Genomic DNA, 26,837 nt, shown 5'->3' on the forward strand with positions numbered 1-26,837 from the left:
GATATCGGCCAAAATCCCAATATCATGCATCCCTACTAGCTACCACATTGAAGAGTGTTGCTAGTCATTCACCAATAGGAAACTGACTGGATTTTTTTCCTTTTATCTGTAGCTAATAAGGCAGCAGCTCCACATGTTCATGTTTATTGTAACGGTCTGGTGTTTTCCACCATTTACTCTAAATCTTGTTGTTTTATCTGTGCCAAAGCTGTCATAGTTTTTTTTTTTTTTTTACTATTGTGGGGGGAGGGGCTTAACATAATTGCAGTAAAGTCTTACAAATCTGCTTTAGCTGTTGGTTTGCTCCATAATCTGTGTAAAGCCATGGCTCTGCTGTCATTGGATGGTCCTCTGATGAGGAACAGGTTGACGGGTCTTTCCTGCCTCCATGGGGCTGGCTCCTCTCTTGTTGGAAGCTTTTCATACATTTTGCACAGAAAGGGTAAAAACCTTCCTGAAGCTCCGCTTGATCCCATCATGTTGCAGTAACAGCCCTTCTGATCAGACGTCCATTAGTCCCATACTCTTCTAGGCATCTGTCTGAAAGGAGCTCAGAGCTTATAGTTACAGCTGTAATATTTCCGTTTGAACTCGGGATCCACTCTGGATTTTTCAAAGGAAAGTAAAAAAAAAAAAGATTGTGGAGTTTCTCAGAAAATGCTCTGAGTTTTGTTCACATAACCCGATCTGAGGCCTTCCCGCTTTCCAGGATTTGGCTTTGTTGTGTTCCTCTCCACTGGCTTTGAAAATGTCATCTGACAATCTGGAGTTGTCTGTTCGGGGCTCCCGCCCGGAGCGGACGCAGCCTCCTGCTTCGTGTGGCTCCATTCTGATTCTGTCATCTCTGTTTTTGTTTCACACACTTCTACTTATTTATTTTTTTTCTGAGAGTGTGACTGAGCTGTGGGCCACATGCTTTCTGACTGTGGCCCGTTCTCCGCCCGAGCGCCATCTGCACTCACATCAGCAGCTTCAGAAGGCCTCGGCCCACCTCGGCGTACCTGCTGAGAGGACATGTGCTCTCTGCTAAAGAACGCTTCCATCAGAAAATATCCCTCATCAGTTCTTGGCAGCCTGTCTGCTTACTTGTTACAAGTCTTGGACAGAACTGAGCACTAATGAGGCTGGCTATCCTGTATAGAGAGAAACTTTCCCCCAATTCCTCCTTCCCACCTGCTACAGAACCGACTCGTTCGCACGATCTCTCCGGAAGCCTTTCCGTCTCCTCATTAGGGCTTCTTTGAAAGGCGTGTGCTTCACTTGCACTAGTTCAACACCTTTTTCTTCCCCATGTCCTGCTGTTAATTATTTCCATGTCTGAAATGCCAAGGCCTTAGACGATTTACAGTAACCAGTGTTGGGTAACTGAGCAGTTTGTCTATAAAATAAATTAGCTAAAAATAAACAGTGATGTCCACATTAATGTTGATGAGAAATATCAGTTTATCCTGAATCGGTTTGTACCTGAAGTTCTTTAGCAACATGGGACCATCTGTAAGAATCCCGGTCCTAAATCTATACATATGGAGTCAATAATTTTATATATATTTTTTTTACAGATTTATATTTTTGATTCCTTTGTTTCAAATTTCAGTTTTTCTGTTTTTGTTTTAGAAATAACGTTCTTCCTAAACAGCGTTTTTACAGATTACATTTTATTCACTTTAAGTCTAATACAACATTCCCTCTTAAACACACATTGACCAATAAAAATGATGCTAAAGTCCAGCAGACCAATAGGAATGCATCTTTGCTCCCCATTCCAGAGGAAACCCCGCCCCCAAAAGTGAAGAGAAAAAAAATCAGTTTTTATTTCCATTAACAAAATGTTTGCAATAATATATACAAAAAACATCACTTTATAAATATAATATACGCATTACAAGCTATTACGTGTTTATATTAATGATATTTCTAGACTTAAATCGGATACATTTAGGATGAGGGAGCTTTTATTTGTTCCTTTTTTAACATTTTTTTTATTTCGCATCACATAAAATAAAGAACATTGCACCATTAAATCACGTAAAACAAAACAAAAAAGCTACAACATACACCCACACTGATATTTCCAGGAACATGACAAGTTTCCCAAAGATGGTTGTTCCCAAAGTGGGGGATGCGCCCCCTAGGGAGGGCTTAGTATAATTGCAGGGGTGAAATTAATCTTGAGAGGTAAGAATTTGATGGCTCATGGCTTCATTGTTGAATCATTTTTCACAGTAAAGTAAACATTTCAACTTTAAATAATGACTATTCAAAAGTGATAGTTGGGTGATTATTAGTGTTTCACAATACGAAGTACTCCGGTTGGCTTTCTTTTAGTGTTGCACCGATACCAGTATCGGGCGGGGCCCCGATTCAGTAATAAAATGATGGTATCTGACTGTATCAGCGAGTACGGACAAATAGGGTACCGATACCACTTTGAGATCCAAAAGTTTATTCAACTATTGTCCCCCATTCTAGATAGGCAATAAAAAGTTCTACTGGATTCATCATCATACTACATCCAAGTAGTCTGCAGTTCTTCATATATACACACACACATCAATTTCAAACAGATGGTATCGGCCAATACTGCACAGCCAGGTATTGGGTATATTGGCGCAACACCACTTTCTTTGTTTTTTGTCTAAAGGATTGGTCGGAGATGCGTGAAAACTTCAATTTAAAATCGAAAGGGGATTGCTCCAAGGATAACCTTGCCTTAAGAGGTTGCTTTTTTGTTTTTTGTTTCCCAAGGCTACATTCATTGTGAGCCGCTCTGCCATTGAAAGTCGACATGTTTTGGTCTTGTGTCCTCCAGAATACCAATGTTCAGTAGAGTCTTCATATTCTTAAATGTGAGCCTATCACAGAAAAAAAAATCTGAATATCAATGAATATGGATCCTTCTCCAACACACTGACTTTACCACATTCACAACTTCCATCCAGAACTTATAAACTTTGGAACAGTCTCAAATACAGTGATACAAAGAGCTCTTCAGAGTTCAACATTTAAAACCGTGTCTGGAACATTGAGTTATGGCTTTTTAATTTGCCTGGGGTAATGTACTGTCTTGGTAAAAAATAAAAACTTTAAGTGTTTATTGTTTGAGTTGACGCCAAAAACTTTGCTATGCGACGATTAGATTCCTGGGACTTTTTTATTCCCGGCAAACCAGTAACAGGCCCATGCCTGTTTCTGATAATATGCAATAATCGACAGGCTATTATTCTTCAGCTGCAGGGCATTCACTCTCCTCCTGCCTAATGATATAATTGAGCCAGTTGGATAGACAGTGGTCCTGCCTTTTAAATCCACAACGCATATAGATCTTAGCAACCAAGATGCTAGCAATCAAAAAGGGAAGGAGACTTGATGTTTCTATGTAGGGCATTACTGCAGTAAGAGCTGCACAATGTACTATGTTGGTACATATTTTTCAAGTTATGGCCTCATTGTAAAATTGAGCCAATAAGACATAATCTCACAGGATTTTAATACCAGAAGTAATTTTCCTAATGCATATTGGACTTAATACATTACTTAATACATTTTTAAGAAACGTCCTCCTCCTTCATGTCAATGTTTTTATCTGTGGTGGAAGTTGAGAACGCTATGCGTTTCCTCTCCGTTTTGATATGACTCGTTGGTTGAGGTTATTAATGCGGAAAGAACCTTCAAAGGTCATGAAATATAAAGACTGTTGATTTGTTAATAAAAGCTACCAGAACTGCTTAAGAAATCTGAACCGGATGATGTGTGCAAAGTGCAAAGACCGGGTCTGGGGAGTGGCGGCTTACTGGTTAGGATATAGGGCTTGGAATCCAGAGGTTCTGAGTTTGAGCCCCACTCCCACAGACTGCCACTCTGGGTCTCTGAGCAAGACCCTTAACCCCCGATTGCTCCCCTGGTGCCCCACAATGGCACCCCACTGCTCCCTAAGGGGATAGGTTAAATGCAAAGATGATTTGTAGTGACTGGCTAGCTCAAGTGGAGAGTGAGCTGTCCTGCAAACAGGAGGCCCGGGTTCGTACTGCAGCTAGGGGGAAAGAGCTGCCAGTGCGAGTCGGTTTCAATTCTGAAAAGAAAAAAAAACAAAACAAGCCTTTGTTGGGCTTCTGTATAAAACCTCAAACTCAACACTATTCCTGACATTTTGAAATGAGAAAGCTCCCTGGATGGGAAGCGAAACGTCTTCAAACTAGGAAATTTTCTTTTTTTGGAATGACTATGACCTGGATGACTAATAATCTTCACCGGTGCCAGTGTGGGTCCTTAGGCAAGATCGTTCACTCTAACGCCAACACTTAAGTGTTGGACTTAATTTTGTTGCTCTGTACTTGTGAAAGTGTAATGACAATAAAACAATACAAAAAGTCAGATGATGCAGAAAAATAGAGGCTGCAGCAGCGAAGACAGTCTCTCTCTCTCTCTAACTAAACATCTTTGTAAGGATTGTTGAGGTACTATGCTGCTGACAGCTCTATGAATCACAGAAAGTAGACCCTTTATGCAGAAATTCTTTATCAGAACTCCAAACCGAATACCTGGAATTAGATTAGAGGAATTCAAAACCGCAAATTTTAACCGTTAAACCTTCTATCCTGCTTTTTGTTTTTCTCCCCAGGGAATCTGGCGTATCCCAGTGGATGAGATTGATCGCCCAGGAAGTTTTGCGTCTCATATGAACCGATCCGTCGTCCTCTTGCTGGAGGTGCTGTCTCAGCTCAAGGATCACAACACTCTCCTAAAAGTCTCTTTCATGCTGCACAAAAACCCTGACCAGGGAAAGTAAGGACGCCGTTTTGTACGATTTATACAGCTTGTGTTAGCTTTTATGTTTTGGCTCCTTGACATCTCCTCTCGTTTTCCACAAAGGAAATATTTACGGGATGTTGATCGCCAGGTTTTGGCCAAGAGAGCATTTTTCCTAACTGTAAAAGTCCTGGAGGAGAATCTAAGCAGTCTCACAGGGGTAAGGAAGAACAAGCCGGCGTGCTAAATGCGCCGACAGCCACGGGTGACCCGGGGTTGCAGACGTCTGGCATGCTGCTACTTCATGTTTTGACAGCCTCTGCTTTCTTTCAGGTGTCTGAGCAGCTCCACAAAGCGCCTGCACCCTCCATGGGGGAGATGACCACAACAGACACATCCAACAGGCCCAGTTCGGAGGACAGCAAACATACGCTGCCTAAGAGGCCTGGGCTTCCAGAAGGAGCCTGTGTCACTGATACCGGGCCTAGGGAAGCTTCGCAGCCTCAGCTAACCTCACCACCGCTGTCAACAGATAAAGGGAGCGTAGCTCAGGAGGGCTTCCCTGGGAAAGTGGAAACTTCTGGGAATGAAGGGAACAAAGCAGGACCGGATGAACCAATGGAGATGGAAACGTCCCTCTGGAGGAAGCCTTCCACCATCACAGACTCTCAGGGCAACCAGACGGGGACTGAGATCGCCTGCCTCAGCGGCTTGGAAGCCCAGCAGAAGGCGGCTGAGATCAGCCGGGCGCCGGAGCTGTCCCTGGAGGAGCTGAGCATCAGTTCACGGCAGCAGCAGCTGCAGGCGGCCGCGCCGAAAGCCGCGGCGGCGGCAGGTGGGACTGATCAGGCCTCACAGCGGAAGCCAAACAGGAAAAGGAAACTTATAGAGGATGTAGAGTCTGGAAAAACCCTGCTGCTTGATGCCTACAGAGTGTGGCAGCAAGGGCAGAAAATCATGACCTACGACCTGGGACGCATCGAGAAGATAATGTCTGAGACCTATATGCTCATCAAGCAGGTAAACTGAACATGACAGCTGTCCTATATCTGTTCTGTACTCTTCTCACTCATTTTGCCAAGTCACGCACGCTGAATATGAGTCCTCTTTTGGGAAACCCCTCCGCTAACAGAATTACTATGAGAAGAAGAGGGACTTTCCCTCCTCTGTTTTCAGGGGCTTCTTCAAACATCCACAAGCTTTTCTTTTTACTCTGAAACGTGAATCCCTCCTCTGTGATTTTTCTCACTTTGCTGCTAGTTGTTTGACAGGAAACTACATCTAAAAATAGCTTTTAATGTACTCCTGACATATATGCGCTAAAATAAGTGGGTCACGACTGCAAGACAGGGGCAGGTTTCCAATGTTAAAGCAAGTTATACTGTAAATAAAGTTAAAAAAGTATGAATAAAGCAGTAGTAATAGTAATTTTTAGTTATATCTAGGGCTGCAATAATGAATCGGATTTATTGTGTCAAATAATTTAGTAACTGATCGTTAAAATGGAGTATAGAGGCTGTAAAATAGGACTTTAGCTGACAGAGCAACCCACTTACAGCAGTAAATATATCATAATTGTGAAAAAATATGTGAACATTTTGCATTTAAGATAAAAAAAAGTCTTTGTCAATATGATCTATCTTAAAAATCCTTAAATCAATGGTTTTGGTTTCCCCTGGTTTAATTTAGTAAAGCCTTCTTTAAGCAAACTTTGGTAATCTGATTATTAATTGGAAAATGAATCAACAGATTAAACGATTTGCAAAATAATCATTAGTTGCAGCCCTAGTTATAGCAGGGCAATATGCATATCACAAAGCAGTAAATCTTAGTTAATCATGCTATTATTAGCATTACAAAAATTTAAGTTCTTTTTTCAAATTAATATATTCTCCCTAGATTTAATTATGTAAGTTAGGTAATTTACCAACGGAATAAGATGATTGAAATTTAAAATAAGAAAAAAACACCTGATTACCTTATTGCAAGTGCATAATATATAAATATCTAATTCTGAGCCCCAAATTAAACATTGGTAGATCAGCTTATTTGAAGGAAAATATAAAATAAGATTTTAAGAAACTTTAACTTATTTTTTTTTTCTACAGCTTGTATGATTATAGCAAATTTGAACAATATTCTGACATGTTTACTGATTTTTATCACCTGGACTGCAGGTATGGTGTATTCAGCTCTTATTTCTTTTATGAAAATAAATTGCAGACGCTAGTTTATGCAGCTGTAAAATTTTTAAGAAGGTACAAAAATCAGTCTATAAACAGTAGGTTTTAACCAGCCTAAACTTATCCATTAAAACCGTGTTGGTGAGATGGAAATAATGAATTCTCTTCCCAGTAGCTAGTTAAGTCAGTTTATGTATCATTACTGTTCAAAGGGGGACGGATTATCGATATTTATTAATTATAGACCAATTTCCAATTGATGTATATTAATTAAAAGTTTTGGAAAAACTAGTTTAGGATCATCTAAAGGTGTTTTTAGAGTTAAATCCATTCTATTTCATTTACAGAAAACAATTATTGCACTTTAAAGTTTTTAAATTACCTTCTAGCCCTTAATTGCGAAAATTGTCTTGCCTAATTGTTTGAAGTGTTTAAGGCGTTTAACATTAGACACTTTTACTCTAAAATACATCCTGTAAAAAAAAATTACAAAAGGAGTTCTGCAGGGCTTTGTCCTGGGACCACTTTTATTTTCCATTTATATAAATAATTTTTGTGACAATTTAAAAAATGCCCTTTCATGTTTTTTATACAGGGATGATTTTTTTAATGCATTGTTGCTCTTTGGAGTGTTTACAGTCTGTTTTTAACAGTTCAGTCCGTTTAGAAACGGAAATTAGTTTGAATGTTGATAAAATGAAAGCAATGATTTTCTGGCATTTAAGGCTTTGAGAAATTACACCTCTGATTATTCTCTAAGACAAACTAGTTGAGTTTGTTGTTAATGATGAATACCTAGGTTTTTACTGGATGAAGGGCTCTCCTTCATGATGCACTTTGCAAATTGAGTTCAAAAACTGAAGTTGACTGGTTTTATTATCGCAATGGTTGCCGACAGAGAGATGGAAACAATCATTCAGCGTCATGGCTTCTGGAATCATCTCCAGTCTGAACTTATACTTAGATCTTAGTACTTTTGAACCATTTTAAGAACAAAATTTACGACTCTATGAAACACTGCCAATGTCTTTAAATTCTTTCAAATGTTTTAAATGGGTTTGACTTTTGGAGTTATATTTAAATCTGCTGATTTTCTTTAATGCTTTCTCAGCAGAAACCCAGATGCTCGTTAAATAAGTTTCCACATAAAAACAAAATAAATCAGCATAATATAACATAATTTGAAAAACTATTAAGCTTGTCCGAGGTATCATTATTTTAACATTCAAATAATTCAGAAATCTACAAACTCAACTGTTTTATTATCAACGTTTTATTTAACAACTCTAGGTGCTGCTAATTTATTTAATTGTGTGCAAGAGGAGCACAAACAAACTTCTTCTTCATACCATGCTGCTGGTTTTATACTTCTGTTTTGTTTCACCTACTAAAGGTGAGAAAATAAAACACCCACAGTGTCTTTTGCTCCACGCAGAAAGAGCTTCCGCTGTCAAACCTGTCTCAGTTTGACGGGTTATGAATGTCAGAGGCTCAGTTTTACCCACGCTTCATCCATGTGTGCCGCTCTGCTGCAGATGAAGCTCCTGGGTGTAATCGGGTGAATTATGAACCTGCGTGATAAAAGTGCAGAAAATATTTTTTTTTTAAGGTTGTATCCCATTCATGCCAGATTATGTAGCTGTGTGGGTTTTGTTTCGTGAAGAAAAACTCCCTAAAATCGTCCCCTGGAGCAGACAGACTGATTTCTGTTTGAGTCATTTTAACAGAAGTGACAAATAAAATCATCACTACGGTTTAACCGAGTAGGAGCCGGACATGAACTCTGCTTAAACCTGCGTAGCTAATGAAGCAGCTGGTTCTGCAGCTGATCCTGCTGACTTCCTACACCACGCAGGCCATCTTGTTTCTCTTCCAGTGATCAGGAGGTGACGCTTCGCTGAAATCCCACAGGCTCTGGTGCAGAATGCGATTAAAGATGCATGCCGGTCTGTGCTAACGTCCGCTACTGTCTGTCTGTCTGTCTGTCGCAGGTTGATGAAGATGTAGCTCTGGACCAAGCAGTGAAGTTCTGCCAGATCCAGCTGGCTACCTCGGCACAAAGACAGGTAAGTTGGGGCGACACACCTCACTTTTTACCTCTTCAGGGCCTTTTCTAGTCTGCTAGGTCTCTAACGCTCCCATAAACTGGGATTATTACTGCAAATATAAGGTTTGACTGAATTTTCTTTTTTAGTAATGCAACTTTAGATCAGAGCTTCTTAAGCATTTCAGCCTCTGACCCAAAAATAACAGAACAGACTGGCCACTCCCCAAGAATAAATATAACTTAATTTTTGTGATTCTGCTTATTTTAATGCCAAATGTATCGTATTTGATACATACGGTTTCTGAAATGCTTTGCATCTGACACCTTTTGCATAATTTAATGGTAAAAACTTTGCTCAAAATCCTATTGTACACAATCAGATATACCTGATAACAGAGGGCAGAAGACGACACAAAAAATAATCTTGACTTATCGCATAGTAATAAATTATTAATATCAAAAATGTATTTCTGTTTTTTCTTTTTACATATTTTGTTAAAAGGCCAAATAAGGACTTCAAACCAAAAAAAAAGTAATTTTCTGTTTTGTTTTATTCTTGGATCGGGCTTTAAAGGGTTAATAGGACATGTTTAGCTATTTAATGCTGTATGTTAGAATTTGTATGTATTCTGTCCCTCATACATCTGGGATCACATCACAGTGGTTGTCAAAACCATCTCATGGCTCCTCTATTGGTGTCAAGTGACCCACCTGGCGGTCCCGACCCCAACTTTTAGAACCCCTGTCTTAGATAATACTTATTTGTTGCTGTTACCTTTTGCAGAGATGCACCAACCAGAGTGAGTTTCTTCTGTCAGCAAATACCACATTAATATATCTAAAATCAGTTGCCTTTTGTACTCTACTGTCTCCTTGAACCCCAGTCGGCCTCAGCAGATGGCCGCTCACACTGAGCCTGGTTCTGCTGGAGGTTTCTTCCTGTTAAAAGGTAGTTCTTCCTCTCCACTGTCGCTACAAGCATGCTTAGTGTGAGGGATTGCCTTTGAGTCAATGAGTTGATGCAATTAACAGGTTTTCCTTAGATAGAAAACTGAATCAATCTGACTGGATGATCTGGTGAACTGGAAAGTGTCTTGAGATGACATGTTGTTAATTGGTGCTATATAAATAAAATAAATAATAATAAATTAGCCAAACTTGAGTACATAAATAATTAGTATATGGCTGAAAAAATTAATCAGATTAATTAATTATTGAAATAATCTTCAACTAATTTAGTAATTTATTAATTTACACAAGTATAGATTTGTAAAACATGCCTTTAATGTGAAGAGCAACCCACGTGGAGCAGTAATTATACCAAAATGTTAAAAAAAAATATATATTACATATAAAAATGTTGCATTTAAGGTGCAAAACTTTTTCCTCTTTCAATGTGCTCTATCCAGAACTCCTCATGTAGAAACTATTTACTTTCACCTTGTTTAATTTAGTAAAAAATCTTCTTTAGGAACCTTTAGGTAGAGTCGCATTTGGAGCGTCTCTGCTCCAAATCACAAGTATGTGATAGTGGTAAAAATTTTTCAGTGTAGTCCTGTTTCTCTGACTGTGACTAACTGGATGTGCTCTCTACATCCTCTAACATGGGAGCTGGCTCGGAGCTCGTCTGCCTGGCTGTGTGTTTCCTGGACTGAATTGAATTAAATTTGACTTATTTATATTTATCATAAAAGCACTGAGAAAGTTTTTCTTTACTTGCTGCTACGAGTTATTAATTATCAATGTTAGGATCAGAGGTGTAGTCCTACTGTATGTGAGGGAGGAGCTAAAATAAACGCTGTAGATTTCCTCTTTAGATTTAAATGACGATGGCAGTCATTAATTTTAACACCTTATCCATCAGAAGTTTTGTTTTAATTTAAACTCTTCATATGCACCCATTAAAAAAAAAAAAAATTCTATTGTGAGTTAAAACTCTAAAGGGGGAGGTTTTTACACAGATACATTGATTTGTGGACTCTTTGCAATATTAGGAGCTTGTTTCTGTCCATGCGATTACTGAAACATTTAATTTCGTATTAAAATTAAATAATGTTTTAGAAACTCGAGCAAAAATATCAAGACTTAGTTTTTGTAAAGAAGTAAAGGAGTCCTAACCCTGGTATTCTGCCAGCGTTTCTGTTCATTTTTGGCCTCATAACAGTATTCTAGAGAGCCTCAATCCAGGCCTTTCACCATGAGCAATAAAACCATGAATCACACAATCGGATGGTAAAAGGTTTTTTCCTGGTGCTTCGGTCTCCACTCGACCCTTCCTTGTCGTTTCCTCAGTGCAGGGAGGAGTGAACTCAGGGGTCAGGTACTAAGCAGGCGGATGGACCTGTGGAGGTTTTGAAAAATAAATGGATTTGGTGTAAACACGACAGCGGCATTGTTATCTGGATTTCAGCCAAATGTCAACCTCTTCACCTGGACAAGCCAGTCCAAAGCAGAAGCCACTAAAAACAGCATTAGAACAAAACTTGCAGCCTACAGTCGCCCCCTGGAGGTTTCCCCAACCAGTCTGCCGCCTGTTTTCCTGACAATCATCTGTCACTGCTGCATTTCACCGCCATGAGAAATACAAAAAAGTCAGTGCAAAATAATGCCCATCAAAGATATTGTACTTCGCTAATGACAAACAGCAATTTAATTTAGTTGAAAAGCTTTTTTTCTTTTTCCTAAAAAAATATGCATAAGATATGCAAAATAAAACATAGCCATCCTGGTTGTTTTGGGAATTTTATCTCCATTTTATTGATTTTTGTTTGGTTTGGTTTATATTTAGCAGCTTTTTCTGTAAACAAATATTAAGAGTCTATTTCATATATCTTTATTGTTGATTTAGAATAATTTTTAAAATGTCTTCCAGTTCCATTGCTCTCTACAAATTAAAGTTTAATGATTTTAAAGAGGGTATACTTGCCTTATCGTTATATAGGTTAAAAATAGTCTCAATATAAAATACTATCCTTTATCACTATGATTTTTAGAGAATTTTGGGAGTCTATTGGTTAGAGCATTGTGCTTGGGTCCCGGAGTCTCTGAGTTCAATTCAATTCAGTTTATTTATATAGCGCCAATTCACAACACGTTATCTCAAGGCACTTTACAGTTCAACCAGATCATCCAGTCAGATTGGTTCAAAGTTTTCTATCTAAGGAAAACCAGTTGATTGCATCGACTTATTGACTCGAAGGCTTGTAGCGACAGGGGGGAGGAAAAACTCCCTTTTAACAGGAAGAAACCTCCAGCAGAACCGGGCTCAGTGTGAGCAGCTGCAAATGTAAAAGGCGGCCCCGTCCAGGAAACACAGAGCCAGGCAGAAGAGCTCCGAGCCAGCTCCCATGTCAGAGGATGTAGAGAGCACATCCAGCCAGTCACAGTCAGAGAAACAGGACAACACTGAAAAATGTTACCACTACTACATACTTCTTTCTGCTTCAGCATTATGTGTCTAGCAGCATATTGAAAGAGGAAAAATTTAGCTTTTTAAATGCAAAATGTTGACATATACCGTAAATTCCAGACTATAAGCCGCTACTTTTTACCCGCTGTTTGAACACTGCAGCCTATAATACAGGGTTTTGAGGGTTTTAGTGCGCAGTAGCAAGAAGAAAGTGATTAAAGACTTTTCCTGGTCGGCTGCAATGTTCTGTGCGTTGTTCAATTAAAAGTACGGGTATATGCAGCGTTATTTGCGTGTTACCGACACATACGTATATTCAAATGTGTTACAGGTAGTTTGAAAAAAAAAAAAAAGCATTCATATTATGTACCGTATTTGTTTGTTTTATCATACGGATTAAATCAAACGTAAAAAAAAATGCTCACGTGTACCGCACCGCTTGCACAGAGAATTGTAACTGTTATTCTAGAGTCTAGTTTATGATTGATTTTATTATGTTGTTTTTATGTGTTTTTATATGTCTTATTGTACTGCTGCCCCTTGGCCAGGTCTCCCTCGAAAAAGAGATTTTATCTCAAGGGACTTCCTGGTAAAATAAAGGTTAAAAAAAAAAAATAAATAATCTTAATTTGTAAATATCTCATACAATGTGTGAAACCTGCGGCTTAAAATCCGGTGCAGCTTATAAAAGTACAAAATGTATTTTCTTTCTAAAATTACAGCGTGCGGCTTGTAATCAGGTGCGCTCTATAGTCCGGAATTTACGGTAATTTTTTATTGTAGCAGTTTTGGTATAATTACTGCTCCAAGTGGATCGCCCTTTAAATTAAAAGCATGTTTTCCAAATCTCAACTAGTGTAATCAATTATATTACTAAATTAATTGAAGATAATTTCAATAATTAAATTAATCTGATTAATATTTTGAGCAAAATACTAATTATTTATGCACTCAAGTTTGGTTAAGTTTGTACATATCCACCGCTATTCTTTCCTTTCTTATCATATTTTTCTTTTTGCCCCAACTTTCTGGATCCATTTTAGGTGCGACTAAGAGCTTCTGTGAGATCGATAGGATTTAACAACTCATTCCTTCATTCCTTGGTTTAGTCAGCAAGACTTTCTCAGAGAAGCGTTTAATAATTAGGTGACTTCTGGAGGAGATAAGATGCATTAGAATTAATCGAAGGCTTTCAGAGAAGGAGCTGAATGCAAAAACAAGATTCAATTTCTACCTCTGAGAAAAACGAAAACTTCACTGCTTTGTTTACACGAATTGAGGTTTGTGTGGATATGATAAAACATGAATATTAGAAAAAAAAAACAAGATTGGAACCTAATTAGCTTTCAAGCTGTGATTATAAACAACAAACCAAAAAATGATGTTTGAGAAATGAAGATCAGTGAACTAAGAAAACCAGATTTATTTTGCCAACATCTATTTGGCGGATGAGCTGGAGGTTCAGGGAACATCACCGTGACAACAGCATGTGGGCAGAGAGACCCTTGATGACTATGTGGGTGGGAGGAGGAGGGACGAGAGGAACACTGAGACTCCGACACAGAGTGAAGCGGAGAAACTAATGATTCGATGGAGAACATGTTGAAAAAGAGAGAGAGGAAAAAAAAAAAAAACGAGAAGCATTGCGGCACTTCCAGCAAGAAGGGGTATCAACTTTTTAAATTGCTCCTAGAGGCATCATGTTGGTTTAACTTTACGAGCTCCTTGGTCGTGTAAATATCCAGCTTTACACTGATGGAAAGCTGAAAACAAAGAAACGGAGATCCAACTGAGCAGGTTTGGAGGATAAATTTAGCTCTGGCGAGCCTGGAAGGGACAGACCAAGTGGTGGAATCGCCACTTTATTAAATCAGTTTAGCACATTTCAGATGGTGCGCATTGCAGCTCCAATTATCCTGAAGGTCTATTTTTAAATGAATACAGCAAAGAGGAAACATGCACCAGGTTTTCAGATAAACAGACAAACCCAGAAATTAGCTGGTTTTCAGTTTGATCGGGTCTGAAAGATAATGACTGAATTTCCACCAATCGGTGTTGTACCTCAGGGTCAACCACAACTCCCTGCTGTGAATGTTGCGCTTTAGAAAGTCAGCGATTCTCATTATCGTAGATTTTTTGGAACGTAAAAATCAAAGGAGCGAAAGATGCAAACAAGCTGGTTAGGCGGAACTTTATTATCCGGGCATCTCTGTGGTTCTTTTGGGCTGCGGGACGGCGAGAGACAGCAAGACTTTGATCAGATAAGAGCAAGGCTCGTCACAGTACAGCAGAGTCGTAGATTTATTCTTTTAAGAATCTGGAATTTGGAAATGTTTGCAGCCTTTCTCAGGGTTATGATCAGGATTAGGTCTGTCACCATAGGAAATTTGGTTGGATGATAAATGTAAATCACTTTATTGTTAGAATGGGGAAATTCACTCTGCATTTGACCCATCCTGGGGAGCAGTAGGCTGCCATTATGCGGCGCCCGGGGAGCAATCTGGGGTCAAGGGACTTGAACTGCTGCAGGTTTCTATCGGTTAAAAGGGAGTTTTTCCTCTCCACTGTCGCTAAAAGCATGCTTAGTTTGAGGGATTGCCTTCGAGTCAATGAGTCGATGCAATCAACTGGTTTTCCCTAGATAGAAAACTTTGAATCAATCTGACTGGATGATCTGGTTAAACTGTAAAGTGCCTCGAGATGACGTGTTGTGAATTGGCGCTATAGAAATAAACTGAACTGAATTGAAAATAGGGTTGCCCTGATCGCAGTTTCCAGGTTGGTCACTGATCTTTTTAAAAATCGTGAACTAACAATTCTGCCATTTTGTTCTTTATTTTATGTTAAGTCCAGAAGTATAATACTGAAGACAAACAGAGGAAATATAAGCCATGCCTCTGATATGAAAATAATCGGTACCAACATTAGGGGTGGGTATTGGCAAAGAAGTTATGATTCGATTCGAATCACGATTCACATGCCACGATGCGATTCTATCACGATGCATCATGACTTGAAATATTGCGATGCATCGCGTTGCGTTGCAATATTTTCACTGAACACTGTAGGAAAAGGATACAGCCCTTACCAGTGGCTGACTGGCTGTCTGTGACCTGGATGGTGTCTTCAATTGATACATAACTGAAAGCAACTGTATCATACATAGCTGTATTTATTGAAATTACTTACTATTACTGGCGTGGACACACTGACAAAAAGATCTTAGGATTCATCAAACTTAAAATAACAAAATAAGGATAATCAGTGCCGTTTACATGGCTTCAGTGGTCCTTTTGCAAATTACATGCATCATATCAATTTCATTTTTACCTTCTTTGTTTTTAAAGCCAAAACGCATCCAAGCGGGGCGAATTTTCTCAGTCTCCTCCATATTTTGTTTACGAATGACTCGTCGCAGTATCCCGCGGCCGGAAATGCTTGTGACACAAGGCAGCGGGCGTCAACACTTCCGCAACGACATCTGCTGGACTGGAAGTTGTATTCCACTTGTTTTAGCTGATGTGCGCCAACCATTAATGTATTTTATTTGTTTATTTTTTTTTATTTTTATAATCGATTCTTGCCTTCAAGAATCGATGCAGTAGATCACAAAAAAATAGAATCGCAATGCATCGTCATGACGATTATTTTGCACACCCTTAACCAACATCAGCCTTAAAAAACGTGTATCAGTCCGCCTTCAGACCTCAATCCCATTGAGAATCTGTGGCACAAACTGACAGATGATCACCATCAAATCAGAAAAAACAAGAATAACAGGTTGAGACGCCTTCCTAGATGTTCCAAGCAAGTAGAGATGTTTTCCAAAAGATGCAGCTGTGAATGTGAAAGCTCCGCCCTGTAGTGACATCATACTGCTGGTCATGGGTTGTTCTGTATCACCTCCATTGAGTCTGTCCTGCGGTCCTCCATCATTCCAAGTGGTCAGGAAAAGGTTCTGCTACCATCTCTGCAGACCCCACACATCCTGGACAAAAACAGTTTAGCCTTTTACCTTCTCTAACCCTAACCACAGAGACGGTTCCTTCCCCCAGGCTGTCAGTCTGATGAACACCATGAACACCTCCCAGCCTGAGTAGCGGGTCACTCTGCTGTAAAACAGAAGAAATATATTCCCACCACCACAATCTGGCCCACAGCTCAGTCTGCTGTAACCGTGCCAACAGCAGTCGATTCCTGCTTTAGTACAAGGTAGTATCCTACAGAGTCATGCATGTCCTTCCAGCCTCAGCATGTTCGCAGGGAGATCTGCCCTTATAGGGCCGGGCTGGAAACCATCGGCTCCTATCGCATGTGTGTATGTTAGCTCTGCCTTTGATGCCAAATTTGGGAGGAAAGTGTCTCTTCTTTTAACACTCCGATAGTTTTTTTTTCTAATTCTGTTTATGCTTCTTGCGTTCTTCTGAAAATAAACTGGTTTAGATTTTTAGGCATAATAAGGGTGATAAAATATGAAGAGTATATACACACACCCTTGCACAACACATTCCTAATGTTTTAACTGTTCACAGTCGGCATGTTGTAACTAGAAAGTTTTATTTTATTGAGATTTTAATTCTATAGCACGTCTTCACAGCACTCTTCCTCTCACGGCACTTTACAAAAAGAGGTCAATCTGTTCATACATTCAAACTGGTTTCAAGTTTCTATCTAAATCAAAAACAAAAACAGTGTATTGCCTCATTGACTTTGCAGGATTCACATGGAGAGAGTTTACAGTCGCTTTGATTCTGTCTTTGATTCTACAGCAATCCCTCACACCAAGCATGCATGCAGCGACAGTGGAGAGGAAATCTCCCTTTTAGTAGGAAGAAACCTGTAAGAACCAGGCTCAGTGTGAGCGGCCATCTGCCGAGGCCGACCGGGGTTCAAGGAGACAGAAGCAGACAAACAAAAGGAACTTAAAAACACTTGATTTATAAATACTTTCTATGTTAGAAAAGGTAACTGTAAACTAGCTCTGCATGGGTCTCTGTCCGGGAAAGAAACAGGTAAACAGACGAATTCTGAGCCAGATTTCATATCAAAGGGATGAAAGGGAGCACATCTAGTTAGTCACAGTAAAAGCTGAGCCCATCAATCTCTAGGAGAGAAACGGGACTAAAAGCTGAAAAAATGGCTCAGCTCTATCATCTACATACAGAGGTGTTGATGGCAGCTGCCCAGCTGACATTTCTCTCCAGGATGGTGTCACATCCAAACAGACCAGAGGAAGATACTATGATGCAAAAAAAGCGATGGGTGGAACTGCAGAACAGAGATTGTAATGAAGCAGAGTGAGGAAAAGGGGTCCCTATGTCCTCCATCAGTCTAAGCCTATAGCAGCAGAATTATAGAGATAGACTCTCTTATTTTAAGCTTTGTCAAATAGGAAAGCTGTAAGCCTAGCCTTAAACGTAGACAGGGTTTCTGCCTCATAGTTGGTTCCAATGGAGAGGAAACTGCCTTCCAATTCACTTATAGAAACTCTAGGAACCACTAATAAACCTGCTTATTGAGAGCAGACTGCTCTGTTTGGAACATAGGGAATGATCAGATCCCTGGTATAAGATGGAGGTTGGTTATTCAGGGCTTTACAGGAGGATTTCAAATTCACAGCGATCACAGCTGTGGATCTGTTGTTGAACAAATTTTAAAACTGGCCTTTGTCCATTCTTCTCCATCCATGAATGGAGACTATGTTCTAAACCAGGATTGCTTTGGTGGTTAAGTATTCAGCCTTTCTGCTGTTCTTCAAGGACTGACCTTCATTTAGCTTCATCCATCTTCCTATAAACGTTTTGGCTCCATGCTGCCACCACCGTGCTTTAGTGAGGGGTTTGTCGGTTCCAAGATAAGGTCAGGATTAAAATCTATTAAAGTTTGTGGTCATAAAGTCAATAAACTTGATGGTTGTGTCTAAGAGGCTTTTTTTAATGATTGTTCAGGATAGTTTTTTCTCAGTATAAATTGTTCATCACATCCACATTTTCTTTGATCTCACTTATTAACAAAGAAAGCGTACCTTCTTAGCCCGCTCCTTTACAGTCCCGCATGCGTGCCTTTCCTGCGATGCGCGGCGGCCCAGCTGACTCAGTGGTTTCTGAGCTGTTGATGTTTAATTCATGAGATATGAATCATCAAAGCAGGAGTGGAGCTGCTGAGCCACTCTGCTCCAGAGCTGAAGGATCCACTCTCCTATCAGGCTGTTTGGTGAAAATTGTTGTGTGAATCCTGTGGGGGAAATTTTGTCACACTCTGCTGTGATTCAGAGAACAATTCGACTTCAACTCCCAGAAGACTACTGGGAGAAAATGGCAGATGAGCCAAATTACTGTGTGCAGAGTGCGTTTGTCATGGTGACATTGTGCAGCGTGTTTGTAGGAGTTCAGCCCAGGCGTTTGACATCTTACCAGAACTGCCTTTTTATTTTTTTTATTGTTGTAGTTAACCTTTAAGCACAGGCCCCTCTGAAGCCACACTGTGTTTACTTTGACTGAGGTCCTGTTTAGTTTGGCTGTAATTATTGGAGACCCATTTGTCTCACGCGGTGCAGATTCGCTCTGAAGGTTAGTAGTCGTCCACCATTTCTTTTGTTGGAAATTGAAAACCAGAGTCGCTTTATTCATTTCTTTTCAGCTGTGCTCCTCCGTGTTACCATGACAGCGGCTGTGGGAGCAGGCCGACTGTTGTGGCAGGTTGTTTGTGCGCCTCTCGTGTTCATAAGTGCTCCTCTAAAGATCGGCTGGGAAAGTGCCTCAGAGGTGCAGAACCTTACAGTCGCCTCTGTTTCCTCAGGGTGGAACGGAATAGCACCGACACCCCCCCGCCCCACTTAATCAAACCGCTTTAACAGCTTTCCTTCGTTTCTGTCTCCAGCAGTCCACAGGCGACACCCCGACCACTCCCAAATACACCAAGGAGCACAGAGACCTCTTCTTCCCCGCCTCCCTGCCAACGCCCGTCCTGGTCAGCCACACCGCCTGCCACCCGCTGCCCGGCCAGGACGGCCTGCCCAGGGCGGCCGGTGAGCCCCTCAGCAAGATGTCCAGACCTCAGAGCTCAGGCTTCCATGATCATCAGCAGCAGCACAGAAGAGCAGGTGGCCAGTCTGCTGCAGCCAACACGTTCCTCCCACCTGCAGGTACCGTCACCTAATCCCATCTGATCTCGTCAGAAAACGAGATTCTTCATCTAAAACCTACATTTATTTATCTATTTTTAAACCAAACTCTTTATTTTCCATTATAAGGTTGTAATGTTGTTTCACTCCTTGCAGCCAGCAGGGGGCGCCTGCATTCTTCCTGACATGTGTTACATAACACAGGTCTGTCTCTGTGCAGTTTGTTTTGCCTCCTTCTGTCTCCCCAGACAGATTTTCTGTTGCAGCGTCTTCCAGACTCAGAGTTCCTTCTGTCTCAATGAGTTTCAGGGAGAATTTGGTTTAATTGTCTCAGAATCAACCATGAATATTCAGTTTATGCCGTGATTAATATCCCAAGAAGCAAATCCTTTAATTCTTGGATCTTTAATATCAACATGTTTTTGTCATTAGTCTTTGAGTGTTTAAACTTTAATTCTAGAGACCTTTAAAGATGGTTTTGTTGTTGCTAACTTTGCATTTTAAGGGATATTTTTTTTTACCTTTTGTCTAAAACAAACCTTTTAAGGTATTGATATTTGTTTTTATGCTACAAACCACATTTTTTTTTATCAAACATTAACAACACAGAGATCACTTAGTGTTACACAGCAGTGAATCTGCTTTGGATTTCCCAAAGTTTCCTGACGTGTCCAAATTCATGCAAACATGTTTGGATCAACAGCGTTTCTACATGCAGCATCTCAGCGATGTAAATCAGGTTTCCTAGGCAACAATCACAGAGTTGTAGCTCAGTTGCTTGTGTGTATTAATTTGTGTGTAAAAATTCCTCTCACGACTGCAAAGGATTTTTTTTTCCAATTGCAGGGAATCTGAAAAGGAGACTTTCCCCTGCGGAAATGTTTGTGATGTGACAAAGTTTCCACCACTTAAAAACGATCTGCCTTTAGGTCGAATAAAGCGTTCAGCGTTCGCTTCTACGGAGGGAATGTTGTTCCAATGTTGCAATGTAGTTCTGCAAAGTTGGCCTGAGAAATTATAAAATAAAATTATAATTTTTTCCACATTTAATTTTATGTTTCATAATTTTTTTTTAAACTCCTGATTATTTAATGCATTTTTATTTCTTAATCATCATGCATTTGAATATGTTTGTTAGAAATAATGTGCTTTGTTGTTTGATAATGCAAGTGTTTCCATGTTGCACTGGTCTGTTAATAGTAAACTGATATCTGCCATGTTTGTTTCCACAGAGGAGCGGGAGGAGCCCTCAGAGGGGCTGCTGTACCGCCAGCAGGAGTCCCACCTCTGTCAGCAGATGAAACTGGCCACCGTCTCCCAGGGGAAAGAAGCTCCAGCTGGTTGGTTTCAGGAGGAAACTGCAACATGTAGCTCGACGCAAACTTGTTCAGGTCAGCGCCTTTTCATCACACATCTCAGTCAATTACGCTACGTTCAGACCGCAAGCAGAAGGAGCAGGAAAAATGCGTTAATTTTTGATGCTGGTACAAGTTTAGTTCTGAAGCGCGGCTGAAGCATCGTTGCTGCTCTAGCTGCGCGGTGGAAAGTGGGTCTCTTCGCGATTTTCCGCTACTGTTTGCTGTGGCAGGAAGTAGATGTTAGTGGTTTTCATGTATTTAATCCAAACTGCAGGCACCAGAATAATGAAATCGAACACATTTTGCCGGCAGGTTTCTACATTTTAAGTTAATTTAGGCGTTAATAAACTGTGATCATAGCGCTCTGCATCAGCAGTGCTGTGTCTGTCTCCCTGCCAGCTCTCAGATCAGCTTCTCTGATTGGTTGATGCGGCGCGTCGAGCAGCAGAAGTTACATTTTTCCAACTCCAGCAGCTGCTTTTGCAGCGCGTTCCACACGTCAGATGCTCAGAAGCGCCTGGGAGCTTTTGCTGCGCCTTGATGCACGTCAACCTTTGACTTTGCATGTAAACCAGCTGCTTCTGCTGCTGTGTGAATACAGCTTTAGAGTATCACTGGAAAGGGTTCCGCTTTTTCATAAAAAAAAGTGATGAAACTAACATATTTCAAGCTTTTATATTTAATATAATTACCATCGCTTTCAGATTAAACAATTAAAGATGAAATGAATTTATTAATAAAGTGATTCTGATTATTTAAAAAAAAAGAAAACTGTTTCTTTCAGTCCAATCTTTTTAAATGTTTCAGGGTGAACAATCAGAGGGAACATATTAAATTATTAATTATCTATTATTAAGTAGCACACAGTCATTCAGAAGGAAAACGTCAAAGAGGCTGATAAATATTAATCAGTGTAATGGAAAATTAAGTGGAAGGAAAAGCTGTTAGACTGTGGGTGAAATGAAGAGTGATCTTCAGTATAAGGAGGACTGTATTTGTGTTTCTACAGGAGTTAAAAACGTTCTTCCAGAACGTCCTCTTAAAACCTCCCTCCCAGACCAGCAGCAGTATGCCAGCAGCGAGCAGTCCAAGCTTCCAGACCCAAGCCGAATCCGCTCCAAAGTCCCAGCAAACATGCCAAAGCTTCTCATCCCTTCCACCGTCACCAAGTTCCCTCCAGAAATCACAGTAACGCCTCCGACGCCCACGCTGCTCTCCCCTAAAGGCAGCATCTCAGAGGAAACCAAGCAGAGGCTGAAGGTAAGCTGTCCGCCTCCCGACTCTGACCTCCTCTGAGATCTGCAGGAAGCCCTGAACGCTGCCCCCTGCTGCCTGTTTCCCTTACAGAACATCATCTTATCCTCCCAGTCTGCGGCCACGGTGAAGAAGGACACCCTGACCCAGCCGGTGCTGGAGGTGCAGGAAACGTCCAGCCAGGAGTCGTCTCTGGAGAGCGAGTCGGACGAGGAGGACGACTACATGGACATCTGAGCTGAAAGCGAACTCCAGTATCGACTGGATCTTCCTCTGTTTTTCTTTTCTCTTTGAGAACGTGTTGATTCCTCAGCAGCCGTCGACGCTAATGTTCCCTCACGTGCCATTAAAGGACAGACGATGGCAGTATTCCCAGCGCCCACTGCTGGACGTGTCGCTCCATCAGACCTCTGTCCCGCAGCATGACTGAAATGTGCCATGGCTGCATATCACATCAGCTTCTACCACTCTCTTGCTTTACTCCCAAAAAAAATAATTTAAAAAGGACAGACTTTGCCTTTAACAGCTACCAGCGACATGTTTATGCATCTTTTTTTGATGTTTTGTGCTAATTCCTTGCAGCTAACCGCTCGTCTTGAGCTCACCTACGGTGAGGTGCCTCGGTTCGAACCCGACACCCAGCAGCATGCACTTTCTGTCGTCCACTGTTTACTCCGGCATTGCTACACGATGCATTACGAAGACAGGCGGCCGCCATGCCGGCTAACGATTCGCCAAGCCTCATAACCTGTAGCAGACTGAAGATGTTTACACTGAACACTTTTCAGCTGGCATTTAACTTTGGGCTTCTGTTCTGGGTTTTTTTGTACCGAACGTATTTCTGGTATTATTTCCTCTCCTGTGTGCATTTGTAGCTACGGAAACTCTTCTCGCCAGGATGACGCCCTGTCACCAGCACTGATCGGACATCAATGAGAACCAGAGGCTTTCAGCAAAAAAAATAAAAAAATATGAGGAATGTTGGGTTTTACAGCCGAGGTAAGAGGAGCCGATATGCATGGCGATGAGGACCCTCCCCTCCCGATGCCTTTTCCCACCGAACTCATTCAAGGAGAATTTGTCACATTTCTCGCCTATCTCAGAGGAAGACACGCAGAATGTTTTTTACCGATAGTTTTCTATAAAGAGAGAGAGAGACTGGTGTGTCTCGGGCAGCCGCGTGTGATCGTTTTTAAAGACAAAGGGCACAAAGAAAAAAAAAAACAGCTTTTTGTTCTGTTGTTTATTTGTTTGGGGGGGATGGGGGGGTGCTGAAGTCCTGAGACCACTCCAGTAGAAAATATTCTCTGGTTCTGAACTGAACGAATCATTGATGTCAAACCAAATATATATATTTGAGAAACACGTTTGTTGTTTTGATTCTTTAAACCAAATCAAACCTCTTCTCGTTATTTGAATGTATTCATAGTATGAAGGCAACTCAATAAATTATTGGAAAGCATTTTTTTTTTATTAAATTCATAAACTTAGACTCATTGATGAGAAACTTCAAGAATGTTGCAGAAAATTATGTGAAACCAGTGAAACATGATTAATCAAACCAGTGGCGGGCCGTGCAGCTGGGCCTTCAGTTGGCACCCCTCAACTGAATCTACTGCTTAACCCCATTATGTCAGAAAAAATATATATAAATATAATATAAACTGTTAGTGATCAGTTGTAACAGAAAAAATTGTTTGCCAAAGGTTTCTGTTCACTGAATGTGTAATAACTGGCACTGAGGGAATGCACATGCTATCTTAATACAAAGGGGCTTGTTGCATATTTGCAACGATGGGTGTCAGAGGGGCTGATATCACCACTTTTGCATTTTAATAAAACAAACCACAATAATTTGAATATTAAATGTAACAAGCCCAGATATAACGGATAAGAATATACCTCCCTTAATACAGAGAGCAATTAAGCAAAAAGCCCAATTAAGAAGGCAATCCTCTATAACCACAGCTCAGCCATGTTTACATCATAAGGAGCCGTTCAGTTTATTTCTAGAGAACCAGTTCACAACACGTCATCTCAAGGCACTTTACAGAGACAATTCAACCAGAGCATCCAGTCAGATTAGTTCAAAGCTTTCTATCCGAGGAAAACCAACTCATTAACTCTAATGTAATCCCTCACACGAAGGATGCTTGGAGCGACAGTGGAGAGGAAAAGAATCCCTTTTAACAGGTGGAAACCTCCAGCAAAACAAGGTTTAGTGCGAGCGACCATCTGCTGAGGCCGGCTGAGGTTAAGGGAGACAGAAGCAGAGATACAAAAGGCAGCTGTAAAAGGCGGCCCCGTCCAGGAAACACACAGCCAGGCAGATATAAAGTTAGTCAGAGAAACAGGAATACACTGCAAAAAAACAGGCCAAGCTCCAGCATCTATAAACAAAGGTGTTGATGGCAGCAGCACAGCTGATGTTTCTCTCCAGGATGGAGTCACAGCCAAACAGGAACAGACCAGATGAAGCTACTATGAGAAAAAGCGGAGAAAGCATAACGTTAGAGATTGAACTAACATTCTGCAGAGTGGGAAAACAGAGATAGAATGATAAAAAAGGGTTCCCTATGTCCTCCATCAGTCTAAGCCTATAGCAGCATAACTATAGAGATAGCTCAGGATAACCTGAGACACTTTAACTATAATCTTTATCAAAAAGGAGAGTTTTAAGCCTAATTACCTGATAATATGGTGCAAAGAACGAAAATAAAATATATCACACACACCAGAAATGCTGATTACAACCACATAAATGTAATGGGAGCAGCACAGTCAAAATAATTGCTACTAAATAAACAGGACAGAAGAAAACAAAAATTTAGGTTATTAATGTAGGTTAGTGTTTCTGATTGATTTTAGGCCAGCAGTGAATCCCCCTATTAATTTCATTATCCAAGGTAAGATCCTTCTGATGTCGTCTGTGGTTAGGGAGCGATTTGATGGGAGGAATGCAAAGATTCGTAGCCCGTAGATCCATGAGTGATAGACTCAACAATCTTGTGAGTTTCCCCCAAAAACGTGCATGTTTTTTGCTTCACGATCCTCTGTCACAAAGATAAGTTTCCATTGTTTTTCGTGGACCTTTTATTCTGCAATTTTTCCTTCCACTCACAATTTCCACTAATCTGCCAAGATACGGCGCTTCTTTAGCAAAATGTTTTCGGTTTTCCTCCTTGCTAAGTAGTCTCTCCCAAGAATAAATTGACCATAATGCATTGATTTTTTTTTGTCCTTAATTGAATTCAAATATAATCATCTGATGGTTGATTATATCAACTCAAATGAGGGAAGTGAATGTCTGAAAGATCAGTTTGATCTTCTTTAGCCTGGAAAACCACAGGATCTTCAACAGAAGAATTTGGAATTTCTCCAAAAAACGGCAAATTGGCTTTATGCACAACTCCACTACTTCCTTTTGTTTCCTGTGGTTTACCGTGTTTGTGTTCAGAGGCTTATTAGCAGCCCCCTGCATCATTTCTGGGCCTATTGGCCTCCTTAAAGTGGAAATAAGTAACAAAAACTTTAGAGCAGGGGAAACCAATTCAAATCAGCAGGGTCCAAATAATATAAATATATTTTTAAAAATCCATTTTAAAATCTAGTTATTTGAACAACAATCGTTCAGTTTGGTAAATAGACCATTTCCTGATTCATATATTTTATAAAACACCTGAACTGAACGTTTCCTTAATGAGAGCAGTGGGCTCTAGGCTGCCCTGCAAGGCTTTAAACCTGGGTTTAACCAGAGACTAAGCCATTCTCAAGCACATATCAAGGAGCTCATTTTGAGCCTGGATCCAGATTTATTGTTGATTCTGTTCATGGTGGAGAATCCTGCTTCACAGCAGCAGGTTGAGCCAAACATCCTCTAAATGTGCAGGGTCATCTTTGAGCACGCCATTTCACTTTTCTTTCACCAGTTCACCACAGTTCTTCCAGCAGTCCAAACTTTCTCTGCTCTCTTTTTCTCATTGTCTTCTCCTTCTTTCTCATCGCCCGCCTTGCCACAGGTTTGCCTGCTGTGTCTAAAAGTAGCAGCAGCAGCAACCCAGAGTGAAGCAGCTCATTGGATAATTTGGATCATGTGTAGCCTGGAGCTGGGCACTCCAGAGGGCTTTACCGTATTAACAGGAGAAGGGGCGCAAGTGAAATTAGACCCCTGGTTGCATATTGACTCTCCAAAATGTAATTGATATCTTGAATTATTATTTTCACTGGTCATAATATAATTTCAGACATATTAAAGTATCATTCAGGGTATTAAAAATTTAGTTTTTCCAAGTCAAAAATTCTCTTTCTTTCTTAGAAGTAATTACTGATGGTCAGAAAAGCTGATTTTATGATCAAAGCTGCCATAAGCCTGCGAGCCTGCGCTCAGGGCAGCAAATAAACATACTTCACATACGAATCCTCTCTATGCATTTGCGGATCTCACACGGCAGAAGTGTAGCAAAAATCACCTGTGTAAAGAGAGCCAACTGAGAAACTGCTTGACTTCTAACCGAAGATTTGTCTGTATTTCTGGTTGTCGAAGCAAAAATACACCAGACTTAAGTGTCTCTTTGTGTTTACAGACTGATCTACACATTTGTAGATCTGAATACAGATTTGTGGATTTTTTTTACACATTTGCAAAACAATTACACACAAGCTATTTTACACATTTACAAACAAATCTTCTCACACATTTTCAAATCCCACCACACAC

The 26,837-nt window shown here is 40.4% G+C and overlaps 1 protein-coding gene across 5 annotated transcripts in view; it reads left to right on the forward strand.

Moving 5' to 3' along the window:
• The window catches only part of cabin1 (calcineurin binding protein 1), a 76,839-nt gene extending 53,265 nt beyond the window's left edge, over positions 1-23,574 (forward strand). For 4 of the 5 annotated variants that reach the window (XM_015370065.1, XM_015370066.1, XM_015370067.1 and 1 more), the window contains 8 exons: positions 4,619-4,782; positions 4,870-4,966; positions 5,080-5,766; positions 8,921-8,995; positions 19,265-19,529; positions 20,741-20,899; positions 21,876-22,126; positions 22,214-23,574. In XM_015370065.1, the coding sequence (XP_015225551.1) occupies positions 4,619-4,782; positions 4,870-4,966; positions 5,080-5,766; positions 8,921-8,995; positions 19,265-19,529; positions 20,741-20,899; positions 21,876-22,126; positions 22,214-22,357 (1,842 nt within the window). In that variant the 3' untranslated portion in view covers positions 22,358-23,574. The remainder of the gene's footprint in view (positions 1-4,618; positions 4,783-4,869; positions 4,967-5,079; positions 5,767-8,920; positions 8,996-19,264; positions 19,530-20,740; positions 20,900-21,875; positions 22,127-22,213) is intronic. The other variant, XR_001481112.1, reaches the window with a different exon arrangement.
• The last annotated feature ends 3,263 nt before the right edge of the window (positions 23,575-26,837 follow it).

This window comes from Cyprinodon variegatus, unplaced genomic scaffold, assembly GCF_000732505.1.
Source record: "Cyprinodon variegatus isolate N-32 unplaced genomic scaffold, C_variegatus-1.0 Scaffold41, whole genome shotgun sequence".
NCBI classification, from domain to species: domain Eukaryota; kingdom Metazoa; phylum Chordata; class Actinopteri; order Cyprinodontiformes; family Cyprinodontidae; genus Cyprinodon; species Cyprinodon variegatus.